This window comes from Capsicum annuum, chromosome 2 (genome assembly GCF_002878395.1).
Source record: "Capsicum annuum cultivar UCD-10X-F1 chromosome 2, UCD10Xv1.1, whole genome shotgun sequence".
NCBI lineage: Eukaryota > Viridiplantae > Streptophyta > Magnoliopsida > Solanales > Solanaceae > Capsicum > Capsicum annuum.
Window position 1 is genome coordinate 130,534,843 of NC_061112.1, and position 19,767 is coordinate 130,554,609.

Consider the following 19,767-nt stretch of genomic DNA (forward strand, 5'->3'; position numbering starts at 1 on the left):
TTAATTTTATCTCTTTTATCAAGTTATTAACAATTATATTAATATTATTTTTTTTGGTCGCTATTTTTTTTATTGATTCATTAAAAAGAAATACTCTTTATATATTTCCTTAATTATAAATTTTCATGAGCACGCACAAATATTATTACACATGACATATTTTGTAGTTTTAAAAGTTTTAACATAACTAAATAAATAAATAATAAATATTACCGTATAAAATATCTGAAAAGCACAAGTATTTCTTTTTACTAAAAAAAATTCTATTTAGCGAAACTTGTATATTACAAAGACAGCAATGTAATGACCTAAAATGCTGCAACCATGTGAAGTATGTGCCTACGTTATTAGTCGTGAGTTTCGTTGTCCAAACTCCAAAGGCATTTGCTTAATATACTTTATTACTCCCAAGAACTGACGTTTATTATTTTTGTTTCTTATAGCAGAGTAGTTAGAATAATCAGTAGAATATTCTTCATCAAAAAATTATATATATATATATTATATTAATTAAATATTTATGAAATTGTGAATACTTTTAGCAAAATTTCTAATTTGTCATTGTTTATGTATATCTACTCCTTCCATTTTCGATTTGTATTTTCCATCTAATGCCTAATGATTGAATCACACACGTAAGTCAATATGGGCTAATTTAATATGTGACTTGATACATGACGATTTCCTCATCATTTTCTTGTATTGCCTATTGTTTGGAAGAGAATACTAATCAAACGTAATTTTATATGTTCTTCAAAACTATATATTAAACTGTTAGAGCTTAAATCTTTGACTAGCACTAAGTTCTTTAGACAAATTTTAGAACTATTACGTGAACTTTGTCATTATATTATATTCAACTTTATCGTTCTTCAACGTCTTGTTAAACAACAGTCTAGTCATGTTTAAGATGTCATTATATAGTTCAGTCAAATATATAAATTAATATTTTACCATTTGTGTTGAAAGATAAGACAAGCTAAGTACATGAATTATAACAGTGATGATGGGTAATTACAGAAATTTTAATACAACAATGAATTGTAAGACTGGTTAAATCAGACCACAAATATGTGCCATCTCTGGTCATTTTTTGTTTATCAAACATAAACTAACATATGGTTTTTCATTATTTTATTAAAATATATTTGCTATTGAAAGCAATTTTGAATTAAGTTGCAGCAACAGAGTCTTCTTGAGAAATTCCAAAAACATTGTTTAGAAGCATGGCTAATCGTACTCCACCTTGTGCTATTCTTTTCATCACAATTGGAAGTCTTGAATCGAAGTAATCATCTGCACAAATTTAAAAAAAAAAAAAAAAAAAGATAATTAAATGTTAATTAAAACTGCCTTTCTTTTTTCTTCTTTGTTTTTGTGTAAATTGATATACTCTCTAGTCTCTATATATGCAATTTATAATTTATTTTCAAAAATATTTAATTTGTAAATACCTGATAAAGTTTCGCCAGCTTCAACACCTTTGTATCCCCATTTACATGCTATATTTATACTTTCCGTTGCAAACCTGGAAAATCACATCTAACAGTTAACGAAAATAGCTTAATTGTCACTAAATTAGTGAAAATTAATTTTTTAGCCCTCTTTGTAATGCCGCTAAAGAGTATAACAATTTGGATTGTATGACAATTAACTAATATCGGTAAAAGCTTTAATACCCTTTGTTAAAGTGCATATTTCTTGTGGCTAAAAACTTTCGTGGTCATAATGATATTAAGACGGAAGAATTCTAAACATTCCACCACAATCTCCATTACAAATCATTTGAAAGATGAATTGAACAACAAAAGAAAATGAAGTCGAGGGTTCGACCCTAGGCATGGAGAAAACTCTGTTGGGAGCGCTACCCCCGGAATGGGGCCATACCCGGCGCGAATCCGGATTAGTCGCGCTCCAATGCGGGTACCGGACACCGGATGAGAAACCAAAAAAAGAAAATGAAAAAGGGTTAGAACTCACTTGTTCACACAGGAAAAAATATTGCCACATTCCCTCCAAGAAGCAAGATCATCTGACCAGATTCCCTGATCAATCATACAAATAACTATTTACTGATTGACAAAAATTAATTAATTTTAATCTTAATTTTAGACAACTAATGTAACTCTTACATCAGTGAAGTTTCCTTCAATGTCTTCTTCAAGGAGGTTTACATCCTTTGCATAGTATTCTTTTGCAGCTGTTAGAATTATCTCTCTGTCCCATACCTATAACATTTTATTTTTATTTTACAAGGAAAATATAAGTCCTTAATCGTCCCTTTTTTATTATCATAGCCTGATTTAAGCTTAAGATAGTAATCGCAGTTCTGTATTTTATATTACAAGCTTTTATTCACTCTGAGCGCATTAATTTTAAATCATGAATCGGACTCGGCTAGTTATATATACTTACATGGTGCAAGTTTGATTTATGCCTAAACCAGCGCAAATCAATAGTATTCCCTCCTGCATCACTTGTAAAGCCAACATGCATTGGCTGAAATCACCAAAACCACAATGACACAATTTTTTTAAAAAAAATAATCATGTGTATTATATATATGTAACGTTCGAAATGAAGTTCTTAACGCAAAGAAATAAAATAAAATGATTACATACTTGATGAATATCTCCCATGAAATGTGACAAGAATAACAAGGCTTCTGTCATATTATCTGTAATTATTAACCAATTAAAACACATCATAAGTGAATCAACTCCAAAGGGTAATCAAAATTAGACAATTTAATGATCTCATGTTTCAGTTTTATTCACTGACAGTATAAAAAAGATTGTTATTTTGATTCTTACGTCGACGATCAGAAGTTCCCTCTCTGTAATGAGAGAGTTGAGTGGTAAAGTTTTGAATTGCACCAGCAACACACATATCCTTCACTCCATGTTGATCATGACAGTCCCCTTTTCACCATACCAAAAAAGAAGAAAACACTATGAATTTTCGGACCAAGTCATAATATTATAGGATCAAGATGTGAAAAAAGAGAAAAAGACATGTCCTTTTTTGATGCATTTGACTTACTTTCATAATCAAAGCTGCAAGCTTTATCTGGGGTGTCAATGAAGTGTAGGGGACTTGTCCATCTGTACTTGTACCAGTGCCGGACTTGGTCCGGCCACACACAGAGGGCTGATAAGTCACCGTTAACATATTCTGGCAACAACATCTTGACTGCATGAGCTGCCTCATGATTCAACAGGTTCTGTTTCCACATGCAATAATTCTTCTTATTTGAAAAGAAAAAATTGTGCCTTGCTTAATGAATATCAAGAAATATATGTGAAATCCATACCTGCGCGATTCGACAGGTCATCATATGACCCTCTTTGCTCCATGCTTCAACACCAGGTTGGTTGATAAAAGCAAGAAACAGAAAATAAATAATGCTTAATGAAGTTAACCTCAACATCCTCGAAGAAGTAAAATGAAGTTCTATAACTTGACAGGTACTAGAAACAGAAATGTCCCATCAAAATGGGATTGTTACATATATATACAAAATGTTCAACTGGTTCTTATTGTGTACAAGCTGAAGATTCCTATTATCTTAAGCAAAATAGAGGTTGATAATCCATAAAAGCAACATACAGCATATTCCAATATGACAGCAGCATTATCAGATGAGATGGAGTAGTAGTACATCTAAAGGTATATATTATTACACCTTTTTAAAATATAATAGTTGACTTATAAGGCAATTAAGTAGGTGTCACTTCTTGGCGTGAGGAAAACTCCCCAAGTTATAGAGGAAGTTGTTGAATACATAGTGGGGACCCCTATTTGTGACTTCCTGCTGCAGTTCATCTTCATTGTGCAACAACTGATGGTTTTTTAGTGAAAATTCGGTTGAGAACTTCGGCCAAGCGGACCCCACTTTGCGCCAACCTCTTCTCCACAACAGGACGCCGAGAGAGGAAGTAATCATCTGAAAATAAACATTTAAGGAAAATTAGTGAACTAAGAGACATGGCAATATATTGAATAGAATATTGTGTAATATCTTATGATGCTTTCTCAATGTCAGCTCATTACGGTTACAGAAAGAACATAGCTGTTGTACATAGGGCAGAAATGATAAGATAATGGATCTTATCTAAAGGCAAAGCAAGTTAACATAATAACAATGAAGAGATAAGGATGAAAACCATTACATCTAATTATTATCAACCAGGCAAAATAAGAATTGTCAACATCATGCAACAGCACGTCCAAGAATGTTTTAATATTACAGCATCAAGTACTCAATCATTAAGACCCCAGCATAACTGAACATTTTCTTCTGAATTGAGTCATGCAACAGCACGTCCAAGAATGTTTTACTATTACAGCATCAAGAACTCAGTGATTAAGACCACAACATAACTGAACGTCTTCTTCTGAATTGAGTTATATAGCCACAAAGGAAAAGCTTCCCCGACAACACTCGATTAAGAAGTGAAACTTGTTCATAAAGTAATTTTTGTTTTAAACCTTTTCCTGATCTAACTGGATGAGGGTTATCCAATATAAAAATCTTTATGAATGTCAACGTCGTTCAAATAAAAGCTAGAAAGTGAAAGAAGACCAGAGAGAATCAGTTTTTACCTGTTAAAGTGCTTCCCGGGGTTGCATTTCTGTAGGCAAATTTGCATGCCAAATGTATACTTTCAGAAGCATACCTGTAAAAGCAAGTTCCTCAAAAAAAAGTGCATTTAGTTTTTATATATATGTATATATATGGATCGCACCCAAAATTCCAAAATCCTTGAAGACAATTACTATTAATATAAGGAAACACAACATTCACAGGGTTTAGTCAATTATATCTATGTCCATAACAAGATAAGAGCAATTCACCAAACGACATATATAATAGAGTATAAAGCTAGAGTATCTCAAAATTATTCCAAAAATTAACCAAAGATACACATAATACGCTCGCAAGATATTCACTTAATATGTTTCTAGTACTTAATAATCCAAAGATCAAAACATCTTAATCCACAAGGAAAAGTAAAAAGTGAGGGAGAAAGGGATTGCCAGTTCTAAGGGACAAAAAGGAAATGGAAAAGAATACACTTACGGGTCAGGACAAACCAGCTTCGGGCAATCTTCCCAAGATGGAACCTCATCGGACCATCCATCCTATTTCCAGACAAAAGAACATAAATTAAGTGTTGGGAGGAATATAGAGAATAGAAGAAACGAGATGATCAACAATTAAACTGTCTATAAACCTTTGACAAGCATTCAGAACACAAGGTTTTCTCCAGGTCTTGAGAAGCAAGTGAAAGAGACAAACTCAAATTTTGCTAGATTAAAGAGACAAACTCAAATTTGCTAGATTTTGAGCTTAACAAGTTCAAGAGTTAGTTCGATCTATACATCCGAAACAAAAAGAAAATAGCATTAACTTGCAGTGTCATGAAAGCAACTTCCCTTTGAGATAGTGGTTGAACATCCAATGAGTAACTTTCCTCTTATTTCTTGACAACAAAACATCATTTGGAAAGAAAGAGTTTTAACTTCTCTCCTAAACCATCTCAATATACATACTACCAAAGAAATTTTCTACAGAGCTAGGAAAGTTAATTTGTTACATCTTGCTGGATCAGAAAGTAGAATCCCTGTGAAGCAGACTTCGACTATGATTTCTGAGACTCTATTTTTGCTAAAAGCAAAGAAATTTTTTCCTAAAGACAACAAAAGACAGAGCGAGATTCTTTTCAATGAGCATTACAGCACTAGGATGATGAAATCCTCCCAAAATATTAATGCGCAATATAACAATTCCCAGCATTACCTTAATGTAAAGTTTATCTCTTTAACTAAAGAGTAAAACATCTAGTACCCCTCCTGAAACTATGACCAAATTTGCTACGACACACTCCAACTTCATGGGGCCCTGTTACCTCCCGAACTAAATTTTAGAGTATTTTTGTCATCCTTTTTAGTTGATGTGGCACCTTTTGTCACCCTTTTAGCTGATGTGGCAGCTTTTTTGTGGGCGCCATTTTATGTAATAAAGGTGTCACATCAACACAAAAAGGTGACAAAAATACGTTAAAATTGAGTTTAAGGGGGTTAATAGGATCCTTGTGAAGTTGGAGTGTGTCGTAGCAACTTCGGTCATAATTCGGGGGTTATTGAATGCTTATCTCTTAACAAAAAGATACTCAATACTGTGTATGAAGAAATCAACAAAAACTTACAGTGATGTTTTTCATAAGAGCTTGTATCATTAACATGATATCAGATTTGTAGTATGTCTTCAATGCAGATTCAATAATCATGGTATCCCATACCTAAAAAAAGTAAAGTCAAGAAGTTACCCTGGCTTTTTTGTAAATGGATGTCTTATTTGTTCATGACTCACATTAAATGATTTAAAGTTTTAAAGACATGCCTTCTCTTGTAAGCATCCAGTTTAAGATGCACATACTATCTTTAGAATTATGTGATGGTTAAAAGCTAAGAAGAGGTAAACTCAGAACTTGCCTTTTGTTTTCCATTAGAGAAAAATGAATACGCAATGTAAGAGTTACAAAGAAGGTACCCATCTAAATATATTACAAATGAAAAGGAATATAATTAATAGACACTTTGTATAATTTATGGCAACATGAAGTGAATAAGTCTGCTCGAAGATGCTACATTTCAACAAAATTTTATTTAGTGATCCAAAAGAATGAGATCAGAATGAATCGACACTCAAAAGAAACTCACAACCTACATGGTGCAAATTAGTCTTCCGCCTGTACCAACGAACTACTATAGTATTTCCACCAAGATCTCCAATGAAACCAACATGAAGTGGCTGCACAAAGAAAACAAAATCATATAAGACTTAATTTACCTTTCAGGACTTCCATTTACTTTTCCTGATCACCACTCAAATTTGGATAGTTAAGAAACATCAAATATATGCATACAAGCTTCAGATTTGATGAAGTCCATCTCACGATCTCATAACTTTTTTTATCGGGAATCCTGTTTTGTGATCATAATTCAGACATCCACAAGACAAAAGGCAAAGATACAATTCGTTTATAAGAGATAATTGGTGAGAGACACACACAAACAAAAAAAAAAAAAAAATTGTTGCGTGACCTGCAGGGTGGAACTTTTTCTCAAAAATCCGGCTTATCTGTCACATGCTTCTCCAGACAACCAACTGTTAAGACCAGTAGATGATTGAAACAAGGTCCAAAACAATTGTGCATGGAGGCTCTTAATAAAGATCGCTGGTCACTTGAGTAGAAGGTTCAGGTGTCATTGAATGATGGAAGAACTTAATCTAATAAAATAGACTGGAGTACTGGACCCTCCTAGTTCGCGTCCAGCCAAGCACAATGCAGGTAATTCGAGAGCTGCTTTCGTAAGAGAAGCACAGAACTACAGAGACAGAGGAGCTTCCCTGAATAGGAGATATCAGCATATAATAACAGAGTCCTCGCAGGAGGAGATACACACAATATTTAATTCTGGATTTCCATAACCAACATATATCTGTAAGCGAGTGCACCTCCAAAAAGGAGAGAGCATATATTTAGAGCATGGTTCAACCACACAGTTTATCAGATCTAGATCAGGAAAGAAAGCATATTACTCAGAATTATTGGCATTTCTAATGGTTCAATTCCATGTACTGTGGATACTTCCACGACACCTATGTGTCAGAGTAGTATGCCTACATTGGACCCCTCAGAGTGCAGCTCTTCCCTAGATCCTGCCTGAACGCAGGATGCTTCGTGCACCGGAAGGTCAAAACCAAAAGAAACTTATTCTTTTATCAAGTACTTAGGACTAAAAGAAACTTATCAAAGTAGTTCCAAGCATTTATGTGCAAACGCATACATTTGTGTTGATTTACCGTTATATACACCAAGGTTCAAGGAAAAGGTGACTGACCTGATGTACGTCACCAACAAAATGAGACAAGAACATAAGTGCTTCAGTCAAGTTGTCTGTCACTAGAAATAATTAGTTCCAGTCAAATAAATGCATCAATAACACAGAGGGACAGTCTTCCTCACATTTTTCTGAATTCAAATCATAGTATCCCTGTGAAAGTTGCATTGAGTAGTTGTATATTGCTCCCGTAACACACCTGTCCATGTGTCCATGCCCGTCATGGCAATCTCCTGTCAGAAAGTAGGTAAAAGATAACTTTCCATGGGAAAATTGCTACACCAAGGTTATTAATGGCTCAATGCTCAGATACAAAAGTGCACTAAATTTTTTATCTTAATATGCCATATCAGGGTTTATTGTTATAGCAGAAAAAGTGTCAACTATGAAACGCTGGATCAAGTGCAGCAACTTTGACTTGATTGCACCATGTAACAATAGGAAATGCAGACACGAGTTATAAATTTTTACTGTACTTCCCCTTTTCATTTGATTTCTAGGTAGCAAGCTTGATAGTTGATACCAAAATGAATAGCTAACACGAACCAAAAAGTTAGTAAATATTTATGCAGAAGCAATTATATGTAGTGTCACTTACGGCAATATTTGTAATTGCACAAGAAATCAGGTGTATCTACATAATGTAACGGAGCACTCCAGCGGTAGTGGTAGTGGTGCCGAACTTCATCAGCCCAGAAGCAGACATTTGAAAGATCACCTTCGGCTTGATCTGGGAGTAATGCTTTGACTGCAGCCAAAGCATCTTCTGTTAGATATTCCTGAAATGTCCAAGAGATTCACATTAGCTTCAAAAAGAGCTCGACCATATTTTGTCAATCGTTTTCCATATGCTTGCTTCCACTCAAAGAAGAGTATTAAATGACTTCACCTTATTTGAAGCGCAGTGACAAACTTCAGATAAAATATGTCAAAATCATAAATGTGTCCACCATAACAAGTTTATAGAATGTATTAAAAGAATTTCAAGAATCTTCCTCTATTACTTGATAATTTAAAGCACACAAAGATTACCTATTTTTAAATATCAATGAAACAGAATTACAAGGGAGGTAATATGATGGACAAGAAAAAAAAAAAGAGGCCCCAAGTTTTCTCATATACACGCTAGTTTTCCTAGAAATAGCACAATTAACACATGAGATTCACATATTGCCATAAGGGTGGTAACCTATTATAAAAGTTCCACACTAGAAAAGAACCTTCCCGGTTGAAATTTGATTGCTTAGTTGGACTATGCCACTAAATAATTGCCAGATCAAATTTCCCAAAATCAGATGATTCTACCTAAACTATGCAGCGGGTAGTACCGTGAGCTTCCTAAGTAGTATGTCTGAGTTTCCATCAACAACAGTGAAGTCCCAATTTCCTCTTCCACTTCTTTAGTTCCCTAGTCTGTTAAGATGGTGATGTTTACAATATCCTGCTGAACCAGATTACTACTACACTCTTTATATTCAGTTGTAGCCACAGTTTTAAAGATTACTACCAAAAGTCTCATCTTTTTCTGTATTTTGTTCTTTTCTTCTCTTTATCTTCCCTCGATGTGTTGTTTGGTTTGATTACTGAGTACTTGCTCATTCCATTTCAATTGGTTCCCCAATAGCAGTATGTTACGAACTACTATCTGCAACAATGGATACACACCCATAGAATCCTTCAAAAGACTAACTAATTCAGGCAATACCAAATTCAAAATCAGATAACTAGCCAACACAAATTCTTGCAAGCAAGTACATAAAGATTTAACCTTCATTATACCCATAAAAAAGGAACAAGATTAAACCCCCCATTTATCCAAACAGTCAATCTCTTCAAGAATTAATTCAGAAAATACATAGTTTAGCATAACAAAAATATGGTGCAACTTTAAAAAAAAAAAAAAAAAAACGCTTCATTTACCTGAGCAATTTTGCAGATAACATAGTGTCCTTCTTTCCCCCAACCAAGAATTTCTGGGACCATCATCAGAACAACAGCTACTCTTACAAACCATTTCAGCTCAAAACCACCCATCTTCTCCAATCAAATTAGACAATCTGTCAAAAAAAAAAAAAAAACAGAAATTCAAGGATAGAAAAAGATTCTATATAGTTTAAAGGTACATTAAAAGAAAGGACGTCTTGTTCGTTAAAGCTGCCGCTATGCATGGGAGCAAAGAGCCGAACCACAGCTGTTATTTGTACAACTATTTTCACAACTTGAATCATCAGTGACGCAACAACTTTACGACAGTAGAAAAGAAGTAAATAAATAAAGGAAAAATAATTTTTACCAGTTGCTAAAGAGTACTTTTGGAGCTTCAAGATTCAAGAATGACAATTATTTTGAGGTGTAATAAACCCTAGAAATGGTACTGAACTGATGAGTATATTAATAAGAATCAATAGAACTATTTGACGCGGTAATTTCAAACATCTATTATTTTAATACTAAGATAATGTAGATTGGCTAAGCAATTCATATTATAAAATTTAAGGTAAGAATTGCAAAAGTACGGAGTAGGTAATTTGTGATTTTGCAATACTATACGTGTCAGTTTTGGTAAGGTGAAAGTATGCACATTTAAAACGTGAAAAGGAAGTCCAATCAACCCTTTATTACCGAAGTTTTCACTAAAATAAAGCATTTTTTAAATTAATTTATTAAAGTAATATATTTTTAAAAATTTTAATAAAATTAGTATAAACGTTGTTGGTAGTAACGTATTAGGTTTTAAAAAAAATTAACGGTCCAAATGAATAGTAGACGTCGTTAAAGTGGGATTCATTACTGATAGTAACGTTTTTAGTTACCTATGGTAATGCGATTCTGCAACTCTGCCACATCAGACTCTGTGGAGTTGATTTGATAGAGTGATAAAGTCTGATATGGCAGATTTGCAGAGTGTCGTTACTGTTAGTAACGTTTTAAGATAAAAATGTAAATGTCACTAACGATTCCTACTTTAACGTCTTTTTGGTCAGTTTATTTTTTTAAAACATAATACGTTACTACCAATAATATTTATACTAATTTTGTAAAAATTTTAACAAATATATTACTTTGATGAATTAATTTTAAAAATAATTTATTTTAGTCAAAAATTCCTTTATTACCTATCAAAACAAAAGCATATACTACGATACACTAACCTAAGATTGAAAAATAGGAATTACACAATGAAATATATGATCTTTTTTATATATATATATAACCTAATACTTATGATTCTTGATTTTATAGTTGTTTGTCAAAGCGACAAAACTTTTCTCAAGTCGACAATAAATCTACTCCTCTTTTAATCTAGTAAGTTTGGTATTTCACTTAAGTTTGTTATATTATGTTTGTCAACATACGAAATCTGTGTTTGCGAAACTAAGGAACTAAGAAAGACACATGTCAGCACGCATCAATTAGGAAAATTTTTATTATGAGCCTCATGCACTACGTCAGATAAAGCACCTATTATTTTGACATATAAATTTTGGACCGCTTTAAATCATATCAATTAGGATCTTAGATATACTGATACAAACTTTCAACTGGTAAAAAAGACGGATCATATTTGAACCGCCTTAAATCATGACAGCTTAAATTTTTTATTATATTTTCCTTTTTTGACCTTTAGTGTTAAAAAAACAACAGAAAGTAATAGTTAAATTTAGAATACTAAAACATTATTAATAAGATTAATTTAATAAAATACGTTCTTAATTTAAATTAAAGGGGTGTGTCGTGAATAAGAAATCCTCAATTGTTTTTCTATTTTTAAAATAATTATATATGTAAGAGTTGTGTTCATGCCCCCAGTGGAATGAAGTTGTCATTTAAAATAACAAAAAACACATCATTTTTATCCCAAACTATAGTTGAAAAGTCGAATTTACACTTAAACTATATAAATGACCTATTACACACTTTAACTATAAAAAAAATTGATACTTTTTATACCCTGTCAGACATTACACTACTTGCATATGGTATGGTGTTTTACATGCACTGCCACGTCAGCATAATCTGAAAAAATAATAAATTTATTATTTTCATAATTTTTTTTAATTTATTTTTTTTTCCTTCGTCTTCAATGTCTAAAACCTCTATTGTTGCCAATGTCCAAAACCTCCATTACCTTCATTACACCATATTCACCGTCATAAACTTTATCCCACCAACAAAATTACTATAACAATTAATTTCTTTTAACATTGTTCTTCATCCGTAACCCATCATTTTTTCTTAAAAAAAAAAATAAAAAAATTCTCAGCTATAATGACCATTATTGTTTCAAAAAATGGTCACACAACTGTTGGTCTCTGTGTTTTAAATGGTAATGATCAACATATTTATGTACTTTTTCTATTTGTTTTTCAGCTATAATTTAAAAAAAAAAAAAAACTAATATGGTAGCAAGCTCCATTTTTTGATGAATTAATAATTGACATACAGAGAGGAGAAAATCGACGATGAATCGACTTTTCCGATGAGAATTTACCGGAAAACATCCTTGCTACAAAATTTTATATTTTTTTTTTTATAAAATTTGATTTTACTTGTTTAAACATCAAATACAATTTGATTTTTTTCATGATGAAATTGACATTAATTCGATAAAGGTGGACGATGAATTGTGTTATTTGGGGATAGGGTTGGATTTTGGAGGTGGTGTGATGAAAAAACTGTGTTGGTTGGGGTGGGGTGATGAAGAAGAAGATGGTTTGGGGTTGGGGTTGGAGTTTTGGGGTGGGAGTGATGAAGAAGATGATGGTTTGGGGTAGGGTGATGAAGAAAATGATTGTTTGGGGGTAGATGGATGCTGGGGGTGGGAGAGAAGTATATTAATTTTTTTTGCATTAATTTTTAATTTAAATGTGTTAATTTTTATTTAAATAACGATGTATTTTCTACATCAAATCTAGGGACTAAAAAATATCATTTTTTTTATGATTGGATTCGACTTTTCGATTATAATTTTGGGTGGAAACGATGACTTCACCCTTAATGTTTTTAGCCATTTACTTTTACTATTTAATAGGTTGGACGCGCCTAAAATAAGTGTAACATACGCGCTTTAGAATGAGGATCGCGGAGAGATAATAATATCACTTTTATATAATTAAGGTGTGTAATAGATTATTAGATGCGGCTTCAATTTTTCTTTTCCCTTTAAAAGAAGCAAACAAGATTTAACATAGATAAACAGGGCAGATTCATGAGATTTGAGAACAAACAATGCTGATACAAGCTGCGACTATAGGGATTTGAATTATTCTTTGCTTCCTTTGTTTGAACATGTTATTACTAGGATCAAATGATCATTTCTTGCAGACAATTCCATTTCCACCAGTACAATCAAGAGAACCAAAGTCCATTGGCAAAGCTCTCCCAGCAACCATTTTTCCAGGAGTGAAAACAGAACAGGAGTTGCAGTCAGCTGATAGAAGTGAACTAGTCTTGTACTTGTTATCACCACCAACAACTGCCATATCGACACCTGCCTTGGCTGGATTCTTGAAACTTGGCTGGTAAGTCCTGCCAAGAATGCCTTCGACTTTTGGGGACAAATCAAAGAACCTGAATTGCACTTCTAAGTGAGCAAAGCTATCATTTTTAGGTCTACCATAACTATGGATCGCGTCCTCTTTTCCTGTCACGGGTACAACATTGGCTGAGATTTCCACTATTTCTTGAATTGTAACTCTTACACTATTTGTTGCTGAGGTCCTTTCGAGTTCAAGGTTTTGGTCTGGGGAACTCCATACCGATGAATGGCCTATTAGAACACTAAAGCTCATCCCGTCATAAGTGCATTTCAAGTGATCAACTTCTTGATCCCAATTTTCTGCCTTGGTTGCTTCAAGTGTGAAGTTATGTGAGCCAAACATGAGACCTAAAGCTTGGATCCATGTAAAATCCCGCGCCCTGCCTGCAGGACGAAGGCCAATGAAACGAGCATTTATTTGAACAGTGACATCCGAAATTAGGCTGAAATGCTCATCTTTTTTGCCATGGAAGTAGAAAACAATCCCATCTCCACCTATAAAACGAGGATCGTAACAAGCTGCACCAGGACCATCACAGTTTGGTTTTCGTTCTGTAACATACACATGAAAACTCATTAGCATAATGTAATAGATATTACTAATTCTTCAGCTAAAAAAGATCAAAACATTAAGCTATACTTACTTCTGCATACTGCTTCACATTTGGGAGAGTAACAATCAAGAAAACATTCTTTATCATAGGGATCTTTCGGGTGAATTTCAATTTTCAGGACACTCAGAAGGCAAGTTATGTACTTGAGATAACATTTGCTGTAACGCTTATAGCACGTGATGATGCGCTGAGTTTTATACAAATAGATAGATGAAGCTACTTTTGGAAACTTGTTATCATCTTCTCTAGGTGCAATTTGCACAATAGTGGAGAATGAACAAACCTGCTAAAATTTCAGTAGCGTTCAATTGGGTTATAGAAGACATCTTTTCTTCGGCTGCCATTCAACAGTGTTAAATGGCCAAACCAAAACGCATTGCATGGAAAATATCACTTGGTGTTTGGTATGCATCCTTTATATGACTTTTCTTGATTGGGGTGGTGGATGGGATTGTGATGGGAGGGGAGCATATTTTGACCAGATTTAAGAAGGAAAATATTAGAGTTCAGAAGCATAGGAAAATATTAGAGTTCAGAAGCATACTCAATAAGGTTAGTTTAGTAAAATACATTCTTAATTAAAAAAAAAAGTTTCAAGGCGAATTAAAATGAAAGAAGAGTTTAATTGTTCTCACATACCACAAGCACCTCACTTATAGAGTTAAATAAATATAAATATTAAAAACTTTGAACAATAAGCTCTCTCTACCTTCTTTTGGTTTTAGAACTGTTGGCACCAAAGGACCCCTTAACATAATGAATCCTCTAAATTGGAGAAACCATAGTAATGCTATGCTCTCCAGCTTGTCCTGTCCCTGTTGTTTTATGAGCACTTCCAATGCAGAAACAAAATGTAAATGCCCCCCATAACAATTCAACATAAACAAAATGTAAATGCCCCCCATAACAATTCAACTAAATAAATAAAAGGAAGTAGCTTTCAAAGTCCAACACCAAATTCAGCATGGCTAGAAATTCAAGATTCTCACAACAAGCTGTCTGTCTTAGCAGACAATCTCCTGAAGAAACTTAAGGGCACAGAAGGGAGTTTCTCTCTGAATTTTGGGTGCCTCATTGTATAGAACCCCATAAAACTCGCCACCACTTCAAAAGGAATGACATATAGCACTATTGAAGCAACCAAACAGAAGATGAGAAAAAGAGCAGTAGCTCTTGGATCTCTCCAACTTAACAAGTTATAAAATCTTTCCCCTTGATTCGCTATCTCCGGCAACAGCTTGCATTCTTGATCCAATGCTTCTTAACCTGTCATACCTCATTCTCACAGCATCATTGTGTGGAGATGTTGGTAAAGTGTCAAACTCCTCATCCAATTCATCCCAAGGTACTCTTTCAGCTTGTGACAATTTGATATCCATGTGTGGTGGCTTTCTTGGCCTCATTCTATAGTTCCATGTCCCCATCAAGAAAACAACGACGAAGATGCTGCTTAAGATCAGCCTCGGGAAGCATACGAATTGGAAGAATATGATGTGCACTAGCACTGTTGCAAAAGGGTTCTTCCAAGTGCAAATCCCATTAAACCATTTGCGAATTGCAATTAGGCCTGTTAGAACCCCAGCTATTCTAGCATAGTTGGCTTTGCTTCTTCTTATGCGCCACAAGTTTGAACCCGCATCAAGCATGTACTCCACCACCTCTCTTCTCAATGGTGGCTCTGCGCGACTTAGCCTCATGGCAACAATTTGAGTGGCCTGATGCCTTAGATTATCGATCTGGTAGTAAGTCAGAGGGTGAAGGTAATGCATAGTTGGTAATAGGGGTTGAGAGTACATAGCCAATATGTTGAATAAAGATGAACAAGAAAATCTAACAGCCAGTTGAATTTCACCGATCTTCTTCACCCCTGCTGGTGTCAACACTATGAGAGGATATGAATGAGTGTAAACTCTATTAGTCTCAAGTGTGGAGAGTCTAATCCTTACCTTCCCAATTTTTGAATCCCTGACTTGGTCATTTTTATCTGCACCTTGCAAATTACAGTAATCAAACACTCCAATTGTGATCACAGTGCAAGGATCAAACACCTCCCAAGTGTACTGTTCATTCCACTTTGGATTGAAACTGCTGAGAATTGTTCTTGTCCTGATCCACTTCTGACCATATTTCGCCACACAATAAGGATCTGTTATCCCGCAGCCATCTCTAGTCCTCGTTGGGGATAAACCTTGAGCATTCAAGATTCCAAGTTCTAAAACCCCAATGCTTGGTTTCCACAACTCTTTGGATGTGGCCTTGAGATCACTACTATAATGTGTTAATTCATCAAGAACATGATATCCACCATCAAAAGATAGCCTCGAGTGAACCTTGCTGTTTAGTTTGGAAACTTTTTTGTTGCCACCCTCAGACACAACCTCCTTCTCAAGACTATACCACTTACTAATTGGAGTACTAAAATCTACCCTTTTTTTCTACATCTTGTAAAGCAATGACACACTTCCCAAGCAATTCATCCTTGTTTGGTGCTACCTTATCTTCTACACTCAAAACCAACTGATCCTCAAAAGGTTCTGCAACTACAAACATCAAATCCTCATTCCAAGATGGGCAAACATTCTTAATCAAAGAATTCTTAGTCCTTAAAACCACATTTCCTAGTGTAATCCTCACGTAAATCTCCGGCTGCTGCATATTATTGCCTATCTGCAATTCTTGAGCTTCTATCACATTAATTCTCAGACACCAAAGTCTAGGTGATAAATAAACCTTAGATTTTATATTTGCAACACCATCACCATTCACTGATGTGGCATCCAGATGTAAAGCTTCTTGAAATGCCTCATCAGCTTGTGTTCCTATCCAAACAGCCAACATCAACTCTCCTTTCACCTTTTCTCCTTTCTTATTCTCCAACCAGTACCATTGAGGTGCCAAAGGGCAATCTGGGGGTACCCTTTTTGGCACCTCATTGATCTCAAAAACCACCATCACTATCACCAATTCTTGATTTGTCCTTCAAGCAAACTTCAAGAGTTCTTGATTGAATCCGGTCCTTCAACACGACGAACACTTGGTTCCACTCAGGACTAGAACTGTCTTCAAAGTGCAAAGTTAGACCCTCTAAATTCCCAAGTTGCACTTCAACAAAAGGGTGAAGATTGCCTTTGTCATTGCCATCTTTCTTTAAAGGTAGCTCCTTCGCCTTCACTACCCTTACATAAAAGTAATGCATTTGCTCAACAAGATCAAATGCTGTGCCAAGTCTGTCATTTCCAGTAACTCTTCCACCACCAAGAGTTGGTTTCGTCTCTTTTAGATTGAAGTCTTCATTTTCTGGTGGATATGTGGTGAAGTTTTGATTTGGATATCCGTTTTGGTTTGCTTTTTGGTTGTGGTTTGCATTTTGGTTTTGATTATTATTCTGGTTTTTACTTGGATTTCTCTTTTGGTTTTGGCCTGAAGTTTGGTTAGACATATTACTATTAGTAAGAACACACAGCTTGTTACTATGAGTTTGATTTCAAGAATGTGAAAGATCAGTATATTTGAAAAGTTATTCAAAAGTTCATACAAATAGAAATGGACTCCTAAGATTCTGGTACAGATACTTCCTTCTCAAAAATATTTGAAAATGAGAAGAAATTTAACTGCATTTTAAACGTTTAAATTTAGTTATTTGATTAAGTAAGAATTCTGATCATTTGATTAGTAACTGATACTCCTTATTTAACTCCAATAATTATCACCTACATTTCCTCTCTAATTTTTATTTTTTTATTTTTTGAACTACCACTAATACGCAGCCACGACTATGAAATTAGAAAGCTGCAAACAGATAACAAAACAAGATACAAGGAAAGTTGAGCAGACAAATTTACATCTGAAAATGGGATTGGCTGTAACATGTAATGGTTGAAGGCTTCAACTACCCAAACAAAATTACTTGCGGAGTTCATTTAGCAAAAGCCACCGTCTCAGGTAGGACAAATGACGCACACAACATCCATTTTCCCGGTGCAACAAGGCGAACCCTGTGCATTTGTACCTCAAAAGCCACCTCAGACAGTGCAATCCTGATTTTCTCATGAAAGTCGAATTCAGGATCCTGAACTTTTGAAAACCCATATATATGGATCCTTGGCAAGGTAAATTGCTTATCCGTGCGCTTATTTCTGAAAATTCCTCTAAATGAATCAAGAAACCCTACAGCATCATTCGGCAAATTCATTACTACTTGAGTAATTGGCCTAGCTTTTTCACTTGCAAAAATACTGTCAATGAACCTCCTTCCATCCATGTTAAAAATCTCAATCTTCCTCTCAAGTTTGTTACGGACACAGTTTCTTTCCAGATATTCAACAGCATTAGGGTTCAAATCATTAGCGTATACATAATTGACCTTCTTCGCAGCAGATATTGCAATAGGACCAACCCCAGCAAAAACATCACATACAACATCATTGTAGGTGAAGCAACTAAGAAGCCTTTGTCTTTCAGTTGCCAGCCTAGAATTCCAATATACTGCTGCTAAATCAACATCAAAATAGAGTCCATTCTCGACTACAGTAGTAACCAGAGAATGGTTTCCTGCCAAAACTTCAAGCTGCATTGTTCTGTAGTCATTGTGGATGACATCAATTTTATTGGCAACAGTTTGTATCTTCGGCTTGTTCTTGTCCAGAACTACCTTTGCAATAAGTTTCTTGTACGGAAAATGCTCCTCTCTCAAGTTTAGATGAGCAATATGCCCAACTGTCTCGAAAGCGGAAGGAACAATCATACCTTGTGGAAGCAAGACATCCAAGACCTCATTCATCTGCCAATAATTGTAAAATAATGTCAGCTTGCATCTCACAATTTCAAAACATAATCTTGTACTTTCCTCCTCGTTGTGTTCTTTGAGGACTGCCTTAATTGCCTCGGGCATTTCTTCTATCCCCTTGTTCGCGTACCTCTCATCCAACAGCAATAACCTCGTTGATCCACTCCATTTTCTTCCGCTAAAATCATCTCCCAATAACCCACTGAAATCCTCATCATCTCCACTCCCCTCCTCTTCAACCACCTCCACCATTGACATATCACTTCTCCCATTCCCTCTCCTCTCTCTCCCATTCCCCTCTCTCTTCCACTTGTTCTTTTTCGGTCGCGATATCTTCGCCAAATTCTCAAACTTCACATATCCTGTCGAATTGAAAGTCCTCGCAAGTTTATCCCTATACAAAACCTCACACATTTTCTCCCCATCACCTTCACCTCTCCCGTAAATTCTCCGTTCCAATAACTTTAGGGTTTCATCATCATCATCACGATTATCATCTCCGATAAAATCCTTTAACTCATCTTCAATATCATCACCGGGAACCCTAACAATGTTACGAATGCGAGGCCAATTTAAAAGGTGGCCACGCAATTTGCTTTCGAGAGAGAAACAGAGTTTAGAAGGGACACGTAAAGCAGTAATATCGAAGATTCTAGTGAAGTTATCGGAGTTTTGGTGTGCTATTTTGTGGCCTTTGTACAGGGAAGGGCCATAGATAAGGTGTTGCGGTACCGTCGAGAAAGAGGTAGTGGAAAAGCGGCAATAAAAGAGAGGTTTGGGAAAAAAGCGGCTAGTGAAAGGGTGAAAAGAGAGTTTGTTGAGTATAATGGAAGAAGGCAATGGATAGAGAGCCATCAGTTCAAGTTTAACAGTGATGACAGAGAGTCAAGAGAAAGTTTGTTCTTATATAAAAGGGA

General features: G+C 34.9%; 4 protein-coding genes, 1 long non-coding RNA gene and 1 pseudogene across 5 annotated transcripts; all 6 read right to left on the bottom strand.

The window, feature by feature from the left end:
* Positions 1–921: 921 nt before the first annotated feature.
* Positions 922–3,452, bottom strand: LOC107859438 (endonuclease 1). Its single transcript, XM_016704456.2, has 9 exons — positions 3,314–3,452; positions 3,043–3,223; positions 2,814–2,921; positions 2,622–2,677; positions 2,416–2,499; positions 2,133–2,228; positions 1,981–2,045; positions 1,455–1,528; positions 922–1,296 (listed from the first exon to the last, which is right to left on the bottom strand). Exons 1-9 carry the CDS (start codon positions 3,428–3,430, stop codon positions 1,172–1,174), a joined length of 906 nt encoding a protein of 301 aa, XP_016559942.1. The 5' UTR covers positions 3,431–3,452; the 3' UTR covers positions 922–1,171.
* Positions 3,453–3,471: 19 nt separating this feature from the next.
* LOC107859439 (endonuclease 4) lies at positions 3,472–10,461 on the bottom strand. The gene is made up of 10 exons (XM_016704457.2): positions 10,205–10,461; positions 9,832–9,968; positions 8,510–8,690; positions 8,037–8,144; positions 7,912–7,967; positions 6,734–6,817; positions 6,213–6,305; positions 5,084–5,145; positions 4,606–4,679; positions 3,472–3,946 (listed from the first exon to the last, which is right to left on the bottom strand). The coding sequence occupies exons 2-10, from the start codon at positions 9,943–9,945 to the stop codon at positions 3,828–3,830; spliced, it is 891 nt and encodes a 296-aa protein (XP_016559943.1). The 5' UTR covers positions 9,946–9,968; positions 10,205–10,461; the 3' UTR covers positions 3,472–3,827.
* Positions 6,882–7,905, bottom strand: LOC124896017. Its single transcript, XR_007052367.1, has 2 exons — positions 7,111–7,905; positions 6,882–6,990 (listed from the first exon to the last, which is right to left on the bottom strand). It is a non-coding gene; the product is annotated as an uncharacterized LOC124896017 (long non-coding RNA).
* Positions 10,462–13,055: 2,594 nt separating the features above from the next.
* Positions 13,056–14,969, bottom strand: LOC107858186. Its single transcript, XM_047406969.1, has 2 exons — positions 14,774–14,969; positions 13,056–14,002 (listed from the first exon to the last, which is right to left on the bottom strand). The coding sequence occupies exons 1-2, from the start codon at positions 14,967–14,969 to the stop codon at positions 13,224–13,226; spliced, it is 975 nt and encodes a 324-aa protein (XP_047262925.1). The 3' UTR covers positions 13,056–13,223.
* An 80-nt stretch (positions 14,970–15,049) lies between these two features.
* Positions 15,050–17,805, bottom strand: LOC124896018 (annotated as a pseudogene).
* A 33-nt stretch (positions 17,806–17,838) lies between these two features.
* LOC107859441 (tRNA (guanine(37)-N1)-methyltransferase 1) lies at positions 17,839–19,761 on the bottom strand. Its single transcript, XM_016704459.2, has one exon. It carries the CDS (start codon positions 19,703–19,705, stop codon positions 17,981–17,983), a length of 1,725 nt encoding a protein of 574 aa, XP_016559945.2. The 5' UTR covers positions 19,706–19,761; the 3' UTR covers positions 17,839–17,980.
* Positions 19,762–19,767: the final 6 nt, after the last annotated feature.